This window comes from Betta splendens, chromosome 12, assembly GCF_900634795.4.
Source record: "Betta splendens chromosome 12, fBetSpl5.4, whole genome shotgun sequence".
NCBI classification, from domain to species: Eukaryota; Metazoa; Chordata; class Actinopteri; order Anabantiformes; family Osphronemidae; genus Betta; species Betta splendens.
In genome coordinates this window covers 12,586,445-12,605,268 of record NC_040892.2, presented here as the reverse complement: position 1 = coordinate 12,605,268, position 18,824 = coordinate 12,586,445, and the positions used below count along the sequence as shown (strand labels likewise).

Here is an 18,824-nt window from a genome sequence, read left to right as displayed (position 1 = left end):
AAATCATCCATAAAAATATACACAAGAACACAAAAATGGGAAATAGATGATAATTCTGTGTCTGACTTTCCCAGACACTGTGATGACATCTCTGTCTTCATGGGTTATAATCAAGTTCACATATTTTAATTGCTATGTCAAATAAATGTTCAGTTCAGCTTTAATGGTACTTACAGTATGTTGTGAATGAAATATTTACTGTATGTAGAGACATAAAGCACTTTGAGAGAGTTTTCATATTAATTACATCCAACTCCTGGAATATTAATAAATATAAATAAGCTGGAAATGATCTGTGAAGTTATATCGTCCCTGACTAAGTGATCAAATAACAGCACAAGTCATGTTTATTTACAGATAATGTGTGCTCTAATAAGTTTAACAATATTTACACATTTATGGACTCACTCCAGAATATAGGCCTGTCTTTGCTTCCACACTTCTACAGATTTCAGATCCCCCAAATCTGTTTATATGTTGGTAAAGAAGCAATAAACAACATTAGGTGGTGCTAACAGTTACACAAAGTATAAAACACCAGTTAGGAGCTTTAGGCAGTGCAGCATGAGGCAGATGTGGGCTCGTGGAGCAGCTGGTCAGTTCTAGGTTCTAGTTCTAGTTAGAACCACTTTAGTGACTTTATGATTCCACAAAGCTCTGGAGCTGAAATGCACCAAACTGTGTGAAGCACTGAAGGTGCTCAGACTCGTCTCCTGTGCCCTGCTGCCTTGATCAGCTTGGGTGTAACCCACAGAGTGAAAGAAACAGACAGACACAGCTAATTTCAGTAAATACAGATAAACTACATTATGCATGTTGTTTTGTGTTGACGTACAGGACATCACCAGTGTTTCCTCATCCAGGCCCCGGCTCCAAACATCACTCAGATTTGTCATAGAAAACATTGTTTCATATAAAATTCTTTCACCTTGACTTGCCTTTGGCAGTTTTGCTGGACACACACACACACACACACACACACACACACACACACACACACACACACACACACACACACACACACACACACACACACACACACACACACACTCCGTTCATTTTACTGTCCGCTGTCCACAGTGATTTAATAGAAGCAACATAATTCACCTATAATGTAATTTAGTAAGTGGTGTGTGGTTTAGGATCAATACAGTAATGAAAGACATTAACAGACGCAGCGGCACAGAGGCTTTAAGTGCGTCATCACCACCAGAACTGAACTGCACCGTGACGTTCTACAGTACACTGCTACAGCTGATGTACGGTGACATCAGGTCAGACGAGCTGGAAAAACTAGATTCATTTGAAAGGAGAAACTGGGAATGCTGGGTTTCCTCTTTCTTACTGTTACTGTAGTTTACACAATTCTGAACACAAACACAGTTACAGACAAATCAGCAAAATCCATCAGGTTGGAGCATTTGTCATTGGAGGCTCCTCACAGCCCGCTCATCATTTCTGATACAATAAGTTGGTGGGACATTCAAACACACTAAACTCTCAGCGTGTACGTGTGTGTGAACAACAAAGGCTTAAAAATTCAATTAGCATCGTGTGTGTGTGTGTGTGTGTGTGTGTGTGTGTGTGTGTGTGTGTGTGTGTGTGTGTGTGTGTGTGTGTGTGTGTGTGTGTGTGTGTGTGTGTGTCAGCTGGTCACTGCTTTAGCTCAGTCAGCGCTTTATGTTTAAGTGTTTTGGTTCAATCCAATCAATTAAAGCCATTAGAGAGACAGGACACAAACAGCTGCACTTCACAGCCAGGTGTGTGTGTGTGTGTGTGTGTGTGTGTGTGTGTGTGTGTGTGTGTGTGTGTGTGTGTGATTACAGTTTTTGTTTCATGTATAACTAATGAAATTCTACCTCTACTATTAATATTATTATTATTACTATTATTATTTCAGGGTTTATACAACTAAACATTCAAGCATTCAAATCCTGAAAGAGGCTATATTTATTCAGGGGATCAATACAGTGCTTTTGAAACAGTACTAGGATTAGGAATCGTTTAGCATCCCACCATCATGTACCGAACAGCTCAGGCAGTAACTTCAGCTGCTGCTTCATCATCCTTTCTCTTAACTTGACCTGAGGCAGAAGCAAAAACATATATGAACCAGCACTGCACACACACACACACACACACACACACACACACACACACACACACACACACACACACACACACACACACACACACACACACACACACACACACACACACACACAGGTGGCACACTGCACATTAAAAGGCCAAATGCTAATGAACAACAAAGGCTTAAAAATTCAATTAGCATTGTGTGTGTGTGTGTGTGTGTGTGTGTGTGTGTGTGTGTGTGTGTGTGTGTGTGTGTGTGTGTGTGTGTGTGTGTGTGTGTGTGTGTGTCTTTAGAGATGAGTGTAAACTGGGAATTAATTAGAAACGCGTTGTCCCAGATAGAGGGAGAGTGAATGAAGACTGAGACACGAGGGAGACGACAGGAATAAAGACAGAAGGTGAGCAGTCTGAGTGAAAACCAAAGTCTGTTAAAAATGAGGGGAGAAAATGATTAACAACACAAAGACTGTAGTGAAAGGACGAGAAAGAGAGAGAGAGAGAGAGAGAGAGAGAGAGAGAGAGGGAGATGATTAGGAAACAGAATACTGCACAAGATGAACACACAGTACTACAAAGTGGAAAAAAGAAGTGCAGCAGATGTGTAGAGGCAGTTCCACAATAAATAAGAGACACAATGTTGGGGCGAGAACCAGGTTCAACCAACCAGCTGTGTTTGGTTGGGTCGGTCCATGGACCCCGACTCAAAATACGGTATCCTTGTGTCTTCTCCTGTTCCCTCCTCAGATGGTCTAGTTCCTGTTCTTGTTCTTGTTTTTGTTCTACATCATGTTCTTGTGTTACATCATGTTTTCTCCAATATGCCCCAATTTAGAACATGGACTTTCAGATGAAGGAGGAATTAATTCTAAGTCTGTCTTGTATACGACTGAAAAAAGACATGAAGATTTCTGATTTTCATTTTTAAACATATCTAGAGAATATAATACATTCAGCAGATGGCGAATTTAAGCAGCCACAAGGACTAAACAATCCCCCTCCAGTCAAGCAGGAGTTGAGGATGGAGTCTGACCTTTAGTTAAGGACGTGCCTCAACTCCTGAGATCATTCACAAGGAACCAGTGATGACACATTTCTTTGGTGCATGGTCAGGGTCTGCTGTAGTATTGCACACATAGGTTTGTAGTTTGTCCCATAAGTCAGAATATGTTATAATTGTGTTGATTTATTTTTCTAGTACAGTTTCAGGTTGAACTATTTGGTTTGTGGAAGGTCAAAATGTTGAGCCTGCTTGAAGGTTGAAACGAGCCACACAAGGAGCTTCTGTTAGATAAAAGTATTAAAGGACATTTAGTGTTTAGAAGAATGAGACGTGTGCTGGTATCATCTACTGCTAATGGTATCCATCGCTGCTCATCTCAAGCTTAGAGAGCTCATACATCCCAGCCCTCAGTCCACTGTCCCCAATTAGCCACGGACTCTCTGAGGAGTTGGGCAAATACCAATTAGATGACGGCGAAGAGGAACCGGGTTCGACCCATAGAAGCAGATAATAATCGTTCCCAAGGTGAGGATTTAGAGCAGGAGCGTCCCCAGATCCCTCCGCTGAGCCTGATGTTGGTCTAATGAGCATGAACACAAGGAGGAAACAACAGTTGCTTTTACCGCCAAGTAAACAATGTTTGTTTGTCTCCAGCAGAGAATATAGAGGTTGCTGGTTTGATTTCCTGGTAGCATTTGAAGCACCCAGGGTTAAATGCGTTGTCTACTGCTATCTCCTTAGCTCCTTTCCTTGCCTTCTTTGCTTTCCTTCCATCCTCTCTCCTGGTTTGTTGAACCTTTATCTTGTTGTTTCTCTTTTTCAATCAATACATTATCAAAAGATTTGCAGCTGAATCTTGCTACAAAGATAAGATTAAAATCATGAGATCCCTGGTCTTCAGCTGTTCTTTGCATCTTTAAGACTGTTATTGTTGGACTTTATGAGACATGCATTTGTTCACCTTATCAGGACTTACAACATGTAAACCAATGTATGTATAGGATGCAGACAAAGCTTTAATTTGTTTGCCCCCAGAACAGTGGTTTTGTGGTTTGTAATCAGGCAGGTTGCCGTTATAATTAGGTGGTTGACCTAAGCCTGCAGAGATGTAATTTAATTTAACACGGTGTCCGTGCAGATGATGTGTGTGCAGCGTGTCTCTGCTGCTGCAGGCAGCTGTGTGACCAGCACAGGAACAGACAGCGGCAGAGGTTATATAAGAAACACATCCAGATTCACATCAGCATTCCTGTCACCGCCGATCTGTGTTTAGTCACACCCGCTCACGTCCTGCCACCGTAAACATCCTGCATCCCAGACTGAAGCTTTAGAATATTACAGCAACACAAAATTTGTTGGTTTCAGAGCTGGAGTTTCTGCACTGTTTACTTTAATGTAAAGAGGAAAGAGAATGAGATCTGTTCATGACTTCTCTCTGTGCTGAGGCTGAGAATTCGCTTGGGATTTGGAAACTTGTTCAAAATGATATTTTAAATTTTACCAGATGTGTAACAATGAGAACGTAAGCATTATTTGTCTTTTAAAAAGTTTGCTGTGCTTCCGCAAACATGTGACAGCACAAAACCAAAACACCAGAACTACTACTGTCCTGAGAACTGTTTCTATTCTATTTGACCCTGATTTTACAGGTCAGATACTGAATTTTGGTGATCAAAACTCCACCTTCTGGTTGGACCCTGGAGTTGCATCGTTGGTGTTCAAAATGGGAGGGTCCACATTTGGATTTCTCACACCTGTCCCCACAGCACAATTGGGGGGGGGGGGTCTCATAATGACTGATGCAGAATGAAATGAGGTGAATAATATGCGACTGATCAGCGCCTGAAGGTCGACTGGCAGTTGACTGAAATCAGCAAAAATGAGCTGCTACATCTGTAGAGTTGAACAGCTAAATCAAAACTTATGTAAAGGTCAGTGAGTTTTTATACAGGAGCAGTTTGATTAAGCGTGACTGAACTAGAAATGACCACATGAATGACAACACACAGAAAACAAGGAGCGTAATCTAAATACTGAGTAGTGAGAGTAGAGTGACGACTGGTCTGTCCTGTACATAAGCAATTTGGCATTAGCTTTAGCTTCGCAGGGTTATTTAGAAAAAATATTTGAATTACAAGAGCAGTTTTGTAAAATGGGATCATCCTCCCTGTGAAAGTGAGATGAGAAGATCAATATCAATCTCATGCCTCTGTGCTAAAGGTGCCCCGCGGAGTCTTCTAGTAAACAAACAAAAGTTTTGTCTACATTCATTTTATTTTCAAGGCTCATCAACCCTGAACATCTTTGGGATTTAAGATATTTATATTTGTATTTTGAAAACAAATGAAAAAAACAAACAAACCAACTAAAACAGTAATAGCTCCTTTAAGCGAGGTTGTCAGTTACCCAGAGGTTTGCCTCTATTGTGTGGAAGAACACTACTATAGTACAACCACAGATTAATAGTCTGTGTGTGTGTGTGTGTGTGTGTGTGTGTGTGTGTGTGTGTGTGTGTGTGTGTGTGTGTGTGTGTGTGTGTGTGTGTGGCTGTTTGTCTATTACTGTTATAATCTGAAGAAAAGGAGAATGAGGCTGGACGTGATCTATCTCACGTGTTTTCAGTAAGGGTCAGGCAGCGGGGACCTGGTGTGCTGTTAAATCCGATCAGACTGCAGCCGCATGGTTCCTTGCTCACAGCAGGCTGGACGCTGCCGTCCACCCTGTCCCCGTCTCTGCCTGTGTGACTTTCATGTGTCGTCCTGCTGTCCAGAGGCAACTCTGCCTCTCACACATCCACACCTGCTGGGTCTCACTCCTCTTCCTGCTCCGTTGTTGCTAGTCGCTCCCTCGTCTTGCTGACCTGAAAACCCTTTACTGTCAGCTCAGCTCTTCTCATCTGCTGCTACTGCTGCTGTGACTTTGTCTCTACTGCAGAAGCAGCATCAGTAGTAGCAGCGGCACTGCTGGTGCCGTAGCAGTGCTACTGTAGCTGACTGTATCAGTAACTCTTGGCAGAACAGTAGTTTTCTCACCACATTTTTATGTGGCAACAGCTGAAAACACTGGACAACAACTTCATGGATGTTATGTTGTTGTAGCCCAATAAGTCTAGTTATAACTCGTTTTATATTATTAGGATAGTTCCCTGGTAGGTGTTGTAGTAACAGGGAGGCTTTGATTAATGAGACACAGTAAAAAAAAGTGGTACTACAGTAAATTAGCTTTTAACTTGAGCATCTATTAAATAATATATTCATATAATATTTTCTTTTGTCTTTTATTTGTTTACATATTTTGCATATTAAACACTGTGCATCCTTCCTGTTTGTCTCGGTGCTGGCTCCTTCCAGGTCCACTGAAGGTGGTGGTTCCTACCGAGTCGGTCTCCTCGTACCTCGGCGACACAGCGCTGCTGCGCTGCGAGGTGTCCGGTGAGCCCACCCCTGTCATCCGCTGGCAGAAGAACCGCGAGGACGTCCCGATGACCTTTGACCCCGACTCTCGCCTGGCCGTGCTGCCGTCTGGGTCCCTGCAGGTCAGCCGCGTGCAGCCGCCAGACTCGGCCACGTACCGCTGCCTGGCCGACAACCCCGGCAGCACGAGGACGGGGACAGACGCTGAGCTCCGGGTGCTCCCAGGTAACGTGATGGAAACACGAAGCACGCGGCGCCCGCACCCACGTAATCCAATCAGCTCATCTCAGTCCCTGTCTGACACACAGTACATCACTGGGAAGGTTTGATGTGTGCTTGCTTGTTTTACCAACCTTCAAGAGGCAGATGACTTCAGGTTGCATTCTTGCTATAGTGAAGTGCTAAACCAGCGTTTTATTCAATAGTGACTTCTACTTTTCCCACAGTCATCACTTTGTCAGGTAGTAATTTTTGTTCATTTCCTCCCAGAACCACATGTCTCATTCTGAAATGAAATGTGATGTAATGAATATATAGAGTGTATGATGTTATTTTAATAATGTGTCTGAGAGGAAGCGGCTTCTTCTCAGTCTGCAGGGAGTCTGTCAGCAGCTGATTTCCAATACGCTCCACACTGTCCAATTATGTGGGTCCATACAGAATCCACTTCATCACTGAGATTACAGCTCAGGTCGGCTCCCTCTCTTCCTGGCTAAACACTGCTCTGAGCTGGAATCACCAAGTGTTCGGAGCTCATTCTCAGCAGGGCGTTGTTTCAAATGAGGCATCGACCTTCAGCAGAATAATCACATGTATTTAGAATTTCATACACCTCTTCAGTTTTCATCACGGACACCCAATATTCACAGAACAACCAGCTAAATATTACCAGAAACAAGGTGATTAATGGTGATCTGGCCATGAGGCTCAGGGCGAAATATAGAAAAAGAAAGAGAAAAAAAAAATTCAAAACCTAATAATTTATTTTATGTTGTCTGTTTAAACATTTATAGTATACAACATTATATTATGCATAATTCTCCAGCCATTCAATAATAGAAACAAATGTAAACATTAGATAAAATCTTTTAAAACACAACCATATATCAAACATCTGATAGAAAGTTGTACATGTAACTTTACTTGTGCATAATTGTTACAGTTTGCAGGCAGTGGTCTGACTCACTGATATGCAGTAGCAGGGTCACTCACAACAATGTGGCAACCAGTGCAAGAACTGATGATAGGCTCTCTCTGTTTTTTCAAAATCTAATTGTCATATACATCATACATATAGAAGCATTGTTTGCACTGATACTTGCTTTGCACTGATACCAGAAATGAAGGTACATGTCACAGTGCAGAATTGGCAGCATGCAGTATTTCAGGTTGAGGGTGTGTGTAAGTGCCACGGGGCGAGTTGATGTAACACACTGTCTGTTGGAGGAAATCACCTCTTCCTTCTTTAAGGGACGTCCAGGCCTCAGGTGAAACCTCTGGGCAAAAACAACGTGACCAACTGCACAGGGCGTGAACGTACGTGCGAGATCGGTGGGAATCTTAGACTTTGAAATAATAAAGGCTCACCTGGTGTCAGCTTTCTCAAAAATCTTAAATGTTTTCCCTCAGTTGCTTGTGTCAGTAGATTACTGTTATTCCACAGCAGTTTTGTCATTTCCGTGCTCCCAAAAGAAAACGTCGCTTTGATTGACGCGAAGACCCAAACGTCACAACAGCCTGCTCCTACCAGAACAGCTCTGCCCTGATTGGCTGGTGCTCGCTGTCAATCATATCGGTACGGCGTGCAGCTATGCCGCTACAGAATGACTAGGAGGGAACCACTATTAAAAGCACCACTATTAAAATGAATGTCGACGTTCAGTCCATCCTGTTGCCATATTTCAACTTGTTTTAGCGCATTTGATTGTTTGGGTCCAAATACGGTGATTGCAAAGCGACAGTGTGATATTTATTGATTTACCATCTGGTGTAAACACACTCAACAGCAGGTCTGGCCGTAAGCCCCGCCTGCTCCCCGGAGGTTATAAATAGAGCCGAACGCGCGCGGGCTACGGTTGGTTGTAGTTGGATGGCGGTGAGCGTAGAGACGACGTTATGGGCTTTTTAATGTAGAGACCACTAAAAACAGCAAGATTTTAAAATGTTTTTGTCGCCGTTGGTTTCAGGTGACAGACGGGCCCCACATTCTTCAATCAAATTAACGTCAGTTACTGAACGGTGAATATGTGTGCGACATCTCAACTAGCTTACTAACAATAATGCTAGTTAGCCACCGCCCTCTCTTCTAGATAGAAACGTACACAAGTCAACTGTAACGAGTGACCTGTGGCTATAAACTACATTAGACAACTGTATGAATCAAAACTTAACAAGACGTAAGCTTTGGAAGTGTGTGTGTATTTTTTAAATATCCAGGCTCCTCAGTCGAGCTTTGTTTGCTGCGTTGGGTGTCAGATAATCTCTGTTCTCTCGCTGTCCTACAGCCACACACTGAGACTCATGCTCCATTCTGTGGATATCGTCCAATATTTCTGTGTATTTGTTGTGAGGAGTGTTCACAGTGGACCATCTGGTATCAAAAGCAGAGTCTGGTCGTGTTGAATCTGTACCATGGTGTAAAAAAACCCTCCAGTCTTACAGAGAAACCTACTTGTTTTGTTGCTACTGTCGCAGCCAATCAAGGCCAGTTACAACAAGGTACCTTCAGCCTTCATTAACCTGCTGCTTCTCTTTGTGTTTGTATATTTATATTTACACGTAAATGTACTGATTAGCTTTTCACCTCTGTCTTCAGAACCATGGACAGCGACTACATTGAACATCTTCACCAGACTCACATGAATACGCCTCAACATTATCTATCTACAAAACGCATGGTTATCAGTAGCCCCGTGCCAATTAAAGTTGTGTGTGTATTGACTGACCTCCCTCTGTTGCTGTACATGTCCATATTGTAGATAGTAAAACTTTAATTTGAATGACGTACAGTAGCGATCGCTTGAGGTTATTGGACTGGAGACTGGAATCTGGCTCATGCATTTTGTTCCAACATGACTGACCTGAATAGCACAAGGTCAAGTTCACTGGCGTCTAACTAGCCCTGACCATGTTGGGTCAGTCAGGTTTTATAGTCTATTATTAGCATTTGAGCTCAACAATTCTTTAGTGATTGTATAGAAGCAGATTTTTGCAATCAGTTTCAACAGTCAAAAAGGCAATATTCATCATTTACAGCAACAGAATTATGGTTTATGATTTTAAAATCATGTCTATCCAAACATAGACATGATTGCAATTATCAGATGTAATTTTTATATATTTTGGGATATCAACCACGATTCAGCTTTTCACTCCCTCCCACTTGTCTCTGTCTCTTTTTCAGAACCTGGCGTTAGCAGGACCCTTCAGTTCCTCCAACGTCCAACCAGAGTAACTGCTCTACTGGGAACTGATGCTGTGCTGGAATGTTCAGCCTCTGGATACCCAACACCAAGCATCCAGTGGAGGAGAGGAGAGGAACTCATCCAGAGCTGGTGGGTCACTTTGGCTTCTCATACAGACTGGATTTATATCATACAGTATCTTGATGTAGGAGCCATACATGTTCCACCATGATCCAGTCATATAAATCTGCTCATTTTTTGTATCTGAATAGATACACATACTGTATAGGCTAGCAATCAGTGTATTCAACTATTGCATTATTTTTCCATTGATTTAAAAAGCACAGGAGTGAGGCCAGGGACGACCGGTGGCATTGGCAGTATAGCCAAATTATCATTTTTATACGATAATTTTGGTCTCTGTACGATCTCCGATATTGCAGAGCCAATATATGATAGTTTTGACACTGCTGTTCATAATGTTTTCGTGTTGTTTTGATTGACGTGCACATGATTGGTTCAATTGTCCAATACAAAGCTATTACGGTTCTTATGAGTATACACTAGCAGTAAAATTTACTACGATATAACAGGGTGCCACCTGAAATCTTGCCTAGGTTGCCAAATTGGTGAGAGGTAGCGTACACCCTGAGGAGGTCGCTACTCTATCACAGATTTGATATATAGTGGAAAAATATTCAGAAAATGAATATCAGTCACTTATTTGTATACCAAACGTAATCCAAACATCTAACTCTTTTTTTCTGTAGGAATAAGAAGTACTCTTTGCTGGCGGGCAGTAATCTGATCATCAGGAGTGTCACTGACGATGACTCAGGCAGTTACAGCTGTACAGCTGCCAATAAGAACCACAACATCACTGCACACACAGAGCTGGGTGTACTGGGTGAGTAAAACAGCTTTTTAGTTTAAGCATTTTTGCTATTGTTCCAGTGAATGTTGTGAAAAGATGATAATGGGGGAAGCTCCCACATATACTGCACTCTACATACTACAAAGGTAAATCCTAAAACACTACCAACCTACAGTACCGCTAACAAATCTCACACAGGTCCTCACACGGGTGACGCCGGAACACCTGCACACACACCTTCAGTTCTTAGTGTGCAGGAAATAAAAGAATGTGTCAGTCCTTAAACCTCCCAAGGGATGGAATAAAAAAAATGTTTCTGACTGAAAGCTGTTAACAGTCTGACAGCCCCAGAACAATAAAAATAAATAAAATGGAATAAAAAATGGTCCACATGCTTCCGTCGACAGCAAGCCTGTCTGCAGACACTCCCAGGGACAGGACATCACATGCAGAATCAAATGCAGGCATGAAATATAAAATCACAGCGGTCTGCTTTCTTGGGGAGGTTTAGATAAATAAAATATGTTTGTATTTATTGTCTGGCGGCTCCTCAGCTGCTGGTGGAACCACACTGAAGCGGCTCATGTATTCAAGTGAATTCCAACACCTGCACAACAGCTGATTGCTGCTGTGGGTCAAAGCAAACACCGTGAAATATATTTTTGCTGTGCTCTTATTGCATTTAGATAACAACAAACAGGATATGGTAAGTGTAAAATGTAGAGTATGTTACCTTAACTGTAGAGGTGTATAAGTGAGATCACCTGGGTTAGGTTTCTTGTCCCTGATGCTGCCCTAATATTGTTTTACATTCTTATTTTCATGCCATGCTTTTCAACCCATGTGTGAAAGGAGTTTGTAGAAATATCTGTTGGTGGGCTATGGCAGTAGAATGATAATTTAGCAGGACTGTAAAGCAAAGATAATAAACGCCTCCCCTCAGCTCCTCTTTTGACATTTTACTATAGTGTGCTGTATGCTCATGACCTCGACTGGAGCTAATTCGGTAAGAGCAAATGGTTTTTGGACAAGGCTGATTAGATGTTCGTTCTAACAACGGCAAAGCTCTGATGCTCGTATAGTGTTGGGTGTAGTTGTTTTTACAGCAGTGGACTAGATTTTTGTTTGAGTTGGATCTCATTGGTAAGGAGTCAGGTGTCCGCTATCACTTTCCCAACATCACTTTGTTATTCCTTAGCATCTAAAGGTTTGACATACGGGACTGTATGAATGTGCAGTGTTGCCACAGTAACATATTTTCTGTAGCAGTGGCATTCATGCTACAATATGGCAGTGTGGTATGTGATGGAAGGTATGTGTACCTTCTGAGGTTTATATGGGTTCACAGTGGGTGGGGTGGTCGACTGGCCTCATTTAAAAAAGAAACAGAAAAACGTCTGGATCTCACTGTATGGGCTCAACCATAAACCAGTAAGACTTTTCTAAGGATCATTAAGCCTATTCAGGTCTTTAGTAATACACTTGCAGGATGAGCATTGGTTTGTATTGCTGGCTGAAACAAAAATCCTGTGGAAAGGGATTTTGTTTTGTTACATTATCACGAAGAAAATCTGTTTCAGACTTTTGGCTTCACACATTGATTTGGTTCTGATTAATATATGCATTTCTATGAAAATTATAGGACGTTTTTTATTAATCTCTTTAGTTTATGGACTGTAGATGATTTTGAATGAATAGACTTTCATCAGCAAACTGCATCCATTTGTTTTTTTTCTGTACTGTTGGATTATAGATTGCACCTTTAATGAGACAGAGACAGATTTTTCTGTGAGCAGAGACTTGAACTCATACAAACAGAAGCAGCTGTTGTTTGTTCTTCTCTCAGGAGAAAGTCTGCAAATTAACCTTCGGGTGTCTTTAGTCTCTTTCCAGCTGGGCCTCTCCGCTTGCTGCCGTCCTTTAATGTCTTTGTCTCAGCAATCTCTCACTGTCTCTGTGTTCACATCGTGTTGGTATTCTGTTTACACTCTGCTCTCAGCAGTCATTGCATGTTATATTTGTAGTAAACAGGAGCAGCCCCAATCTTCAGTTAGTTATATCTGGAATGTGATCATAAAGAATTGATTCTGCTCTGACATTGCCATGGTTTGCAAAACCATTTGGAACCTAAAAACCTGGTGCAGTACATTACTGTGTAGTTGCTTAAAATGCAAAATATCACAACGTAGATTTAAAGTTCTTAATGAATTGTACAGTTATTTGTTGCAATTCTAGTATGAACGCCATCCTTTTTCTTATCGTGTCAGGTCATGGGCCTGAATGAAAGCAATTATACAAGTCCTTCCATACTATTGTGATCCTAAACTAAAACTTGCATCCAACAGTGGTTAACGTTTATGCTTTAAATATTATTTACACACCTGTTTTCTTAAAAGAATCGACTAGTTGCTACTTTTTTTGCTTCGTTCTCTATTATTGTTGCATCACCTAATGATGTTGACTGTGATTATAAATTAATAAGTTATAAATTTTAAATATAAGGATGAACATGGGTTTGATTTACATGTTGACCCAACTTAACTGCTTATTGAATTTTATTGTCTGGAAAAAAATCCCTTGCATGAACACGATCCAACACAGACATACTGTATTTGCAACAGTACTTGTTAAGGAGAACATGCTCCGCGTCCAAATATTATATCAAATAATTATTAAACGTTACATCATACAAACTCAAGAAGAAAGAGAAGAAAGGAATAAATTACATTGTAAAGACACAACAGGATCAGAATAATCTGAGTAATTTCAGCGGTTATGATAAATGCATTCTTGTGTATTTGAATCTGCTTTTTCTGTCACTTCATTGATAAAAGATTTTAGAGCAGTAGATGTGGATTTAAACTGAGGGTTTTCTTATCACGACAAGCCTGCGGCTCTGAGAATTCTTTTCTTCATCCCTCCATCTGTTTACCTGTTATCTTCCTTCCTCAAACCTAAAATACGTTCTAGCTGAATTGTGTACATGCTACATTCCCACTCGTTCGCTGCATGCTTGAAGGCTTTTTGCAGGAATAAGATACCGAAAACTGGATAAAATGTTCAAGACACTTACTCTAGCTATCATCAACTGGCTGGTTTTAGCACAGATAGTTTTAGCTTTTATCAACAATTCCCAGTTCCTTCCTATTTAGTCAGCTACTATCAATTAAACACATCACTTTGCACAGTTTGTGCAAAAATAGAAAAGAGTGAACTAAGTGAGTGTTTAAAAAGCTAATTTACTGCATGACGCTGCCAGATTGGAATCGACCATGCAGTGTGAGATCAGTTCTGAAAAATAAACTATATTAACTTCATTTAAGTAACAAAGTGAGTGTCTAAAGTTGCAGTGGGCATTTTGTATATACCTAGAATTCCTTCTATACTTACATTTAATGGTTTTACTAATATCTTATTTGTTCATAAACTTGTTTTTATTTTCTCAGTAGTTCAAAGGATTTTGCAAATAAATCTCACTGTTAATGTTAATGTCTTAAATATTTTCCATTTCTTAGAGCAAAGGTTGAGCAACATTTTAGTACTAAACATAAAATTCCATAAAAGCACTAAAGGTAAAATAAAAAATGATCCTAATGGAAAAGTTGGCTGGCCATGTGACTATTTGGGTCCTCTAGTCTCTTTCTTGCATTTATATTAAACTAATAAAGAAGAAATATGTTTTGCTAATATGCCCCATTACGCTTAGTTTTTCCAAATGGATGCAGTTAGAAGCTGATAAATATACGCATCATGGTGATATATGGAGATGCATATGATCTGACTCCACAGGGCAGCGCCCATGATTAGAGGATTAGGATAACGAATGTGTGTGTTGTTTTCCATAATAATGATTGCAGCCTGGCTCGTTAGCTGCTTCCTGTTAGCAGCTTAATGAAAGAAGTGACAAACAGACCCTGCAGCTATCAGTCATACTCACTGCTGATATTAGCACAGGATGCTGGATATAGTGTTTTTATAGTGTAGCATTGCAGCCCTGTTACTGAGCTGGTGAAGCCTGTACTGGACTCAAACCAATACAGCTACTTGAGTATTGCCATTATTAAACCTATCGACGCCTTTTCAACCTGCAACATCTCAAAGTGTCAGCGTATCAAAGCATTAGCTGCCATGACCTGCTGTCTGTGATGGTTTAGCGTTTATGGCAGTGAGACTACTGTAGCTCAACATGAAAGTATGTTGAACCTCCGCAACTGCTGTTCAAGAAACTCTAATCCCTCCAGCAAAAGCATCTGTTTTTAACATATCTTAACATACTAGTATAAACTTTCCTTTGTTCTCTGTTCAGTTCATCCCAAGTGTCCTCCAGTGTTGAATTCTTAAATTCTAAAATGTTACAGTATTACACTCATATTAAGCTAGAAACCTCTTTTAGGGTAGTTCAAAGATCTGACAAAGGGGATGGGGGTGAATATGAGGAGGAGCGACTTTACAAATGCTTGGTGCAACACAAGAGATATCCTGTAGTGTAGAATGATCAGCAGTTCATGGGAGGCTTTATTACTGTTTTTAACAGTTAACAGTTTTAGTCTCTTGTGGCAGAAAACATAAAACAACGTATATTTCGTGCTCTGGTATTTGAAACATTGCTAATGGAGCTGAATTTTTACTGCACTTGATCACACACTAATTCATAGCAGTAAAACCCAGATTGGTTCAGTGATCATCTCGCTCTCTCAGAAGGCACTACACACACACACACACACACACACACACACACACACACACACACACACACACACACACACACACACACACACACACACACACACACACACTCCTTGTTGGAGCTTGTGGGGCCCCCCTTCTGATTAATTACAGGCTCTGTGAATTACTGTGGGGGTTTTTAGAAAACATTTAGCAAGCAGCCAAACTCCCCCGCTGAGCCACTAACCAAATCCTACAGTATAGGTTATGGGATATTAATAATATCTTTATTAGTCTAGACCAGGACTAATTTTCTCTCAGTCAGAATTATTAAAACCTCTCACTCAGATATTTTGAGAAGAGATAAAAACACATTGAGCAGGAAATAATAAAAAAATAACCCCCGTTAATGTAAATAACCATCAAGGAAATTAGAAAATGGATAAATAAAAATACATATTAATGTATTTAAAGTAATGAATAGCAAAACTAATGGTTGTAGCTGGATGTGTTTAGCCTACACTGTATTTGAATCCACAAGTGCCAGGAGGACATAGTGTTATTAACTGCTTAGTGTTTAAGGTCCACATTTAATAATAAACCATCCTTTGTACACATAACTTGACATGAGACAGGAAGTGACATTGTCATTAGGAGGAATCTATTTTGCATGCTTTTGATAGTTATGATTTTTAATGATTTATAAAAAAGGCTGATTACATTTAATATTACAGCACTGGGGACCAGACAAGCTGACAAGCACTTTAAACACTGAGAAAACAACAGATAAGATGGCCACGAAAAGTGATTTCTTGGCTGCTGTTCAGACTGTTGTTGGACAAGCTTCTATGACACATTAACGGATAATCTTGGCATCCAGAGGCATCTGCCACGTCCTGAGTCAGATTCCTTGTCTCTGAATCAAGAAACCTAAGAAACTTGTCATCGGATTTCAACAGGTCTTTCAGTTCACTATTTGCACATTGACAAAGCAACACTTTCAACAGATTCATGTTGTAGCTGTCAGCGAACGGCAATGAACGGACCCACATGCACAGCGATGAGACGATAGACAAGGCGATGCGGTCAAACTAATATTTAATCCAAACCTCAGGTCACAACGGTAACATACAAACACTAGAGCGAGGAAACACAAACGACGATCTGGCGGGGAACCGAGGACAAAGGTGGTGGTTAAATACAAAGTGAACTAATAGCCGATGAAGTGCAGGTGTGGATAATGCGGACCGGTACTAACAGGGAACAGCTGTGAGAAGAACAAAAACCGGAAGTAAAGCTCAAACCAAAAACAGAGACCGGGAGATTACCAAAATAAAACCGGAAACAACTAGACACCAAACCCAGATCGTGACAGTACCCCCCCCCCCAAGGGCGGATGCCAGACGACCAAACAAAAAACAACAAACCCGAGCAGGGCGGGCGGAGGGAGGACCGGCGGAGGGACAGAACCAAAAACAACCCGCACAGAACACCGACAGGGCGGGCGGAGGGCGGACTGGGGGAGGGAAAAACGGGAACCCCCATCAAAACCAAAACTCACGCCCAAACACGACAACCCAGAGGACCCAACAGAAAAACAAAACAAGACCGAGTCCCAAAATCAAGAAGACAACACGAATGTCCGTGAACCAAGAACAGAGTCCATGGGAGATGTCCAGGGTGCATGAATAACAGAAAAGTCCCGCTGCTCCTTCTTAAGGCGGGTGGAGACGCGGCGTGAGCCTGCCCAGCCGCCGCTGAGGCAGGGAACCCCACCCAGTGCCCTTGGGCTGGGCCAGCGTCCACGGGGATCCCCCCGAACGGCGATGTCCTCCTGGCGGACGCTGATCCAGGCGGTTGAGGAGTCGAGGCGGACGGCGCCGCAGGAGGCAGCGCCATCCAAGCAGCGGGAGGTACCGAGGGCGAGGCCACCCGACCGGCGGCGGAGCCAGAGACGAGGCAGGAACCGATGCAGGTGCGGCCGGAGCCGAGCCGCCAGGAACCGATGCAGGTGCGGCCGGAGCCGAGCCGCCAGGAACCGATGCAGGTGCGGCCGGGGCCGAGCCGCCAGGAACCGATGCAGGTGCGGCCGGGGCCGAGCCGCCAGGAACCGATGCAGGTGCGGCCGGGGCCGAGCCGCCAGGAACCGATGCAGGTGCGGCCGGGGCCGAGCCGCCAGGAACCGATGCAGGTGCGGCCGGGCCGCCAGGAACCGATGCAGGTGCGGCCGGGCCGCCAGGAACCGATGCAGGTGCGGCCGGGCCGCCAGGAACCGATGCAGGTGCGGCCGGGCCGCCAGGAACCGATGCAGGTGCGGCCGGGCCGCCAGGAACCGATGCAGGTGCGGCCGGGCCGCCAGGAACCGATGCAGGTGCGGCCGGGCCGCCAGGAACCGATGCAGGTGCGGCCGGGCCGCCAGGAACCGATGCAGGTGCGGCCGGGCCGCCAGGAACCGATGCAGGTGCGGCCGGGCCGCCAGGAACAACACCCTCCTGGAGGAGGGCAGGAACTATGACGGGCGCGACCCCCTCCTGGAGGTCCGCCGGGACTGCGACGGGGCGCGTAACTGGAGGTCCGCCGGGACTGCGACGGGCGCGAATGGAGGGCCGGGAGGAGAAGGGAGCGACCCCCTCCTGGAGGTCCGCCGGGAATGAGAAGGGCGAGACCCTCCTTGGAGGTCCGGGGACTGCGACGGGCGCGACCCCCTCCTGGAGGTCCGCCGGGACTGCGACGGGCGCGACCCCCTCCTGGAGGTCCGCCGGGACTGCGACGGGCGCGACCCCCTCCTGGAGGTCCGCCGGAACTGCGACGGGCGCGACCCCCTCCTGGAGGTGCGCGGGAACTGCAGCAGGCGCGACCTCCTCCTGGAGGTGCGCAGGGACTGCAGCAGGCGCGGCCTCCTCCTGGAGGTGCGCAGGGACTGCAGCAGGCGCGGCCTCCTCCTGGAGGTGCGCAGGGACTGCAGCAGGCGCGGCCTCCTCCTGGAGGTGCGCAGAGAGTGCCGCTGGCGCGACCTCCTCCTGGAGGTGCGCAGAGAGTGCAGCTGGCGCCACCTCCTCCTGGAGGTGCGCAGAGAGTGCAGCTGGCGCCACCTCCTCCTGGAGGTGCGCAGAGAGTGCAGCTGGCGCCACCTCCTCCTGGAGGTGCGCAGAGAGTGCAGCTGGCGCCACCTCCTCCTGGAGGTGCGCAGAGAGTGCACTGCGCCACCTCCTCCTGGAGGTGCGCAGAGAGTGCAGCTGGCGCCACCTCCTCCTGGAGGTGCGCAGGAGCTGCGGCTCCGAGGGTGACAGGAACTGGAACGGCCGCAACATGGCCGACAGGGACTGGGACAGGAACTGGAACGGCCGCAACATGGCCGACAGGGACTGGGACAG

At 44.0% G+C, this 18,824-nt stretch overlaps 1 protein-coding gene across 8 annotated transcripts in view; it reads left to right on the top strand.

Moving 5' to 3' along the window:
- Nucleotides 1-18,824, top strand: part of dcc (DCC netrin 1 receptor) — a 147,533-nt gene that overhangs the window by 39,650 nt on the left and 89,059 nt on the right. For all 8 annotated transcript variants that reach the window (XM_041073228.2, XM_041073227.2, XM_041073230.2 and 5 more), the window contains exons 3-5: nucleotides 6,445-6,732; nucleotides 9,911-10,061; nucleotides 10,682-10,818. In XM_041073228.2, coding sequence (XP_040929162.1) covers nucleotides 6,445-6,732; nucleotides 9,911-10,061; nucleotides 10,682-10,818 — 576 coding nt within the window. The remainder of the gene's footprint in view (nucleotides 1-6,444; nucleotides 6,733-9,910; nucleotides 10,062-10,681; nucleotides 10,819-18,824) is intronic.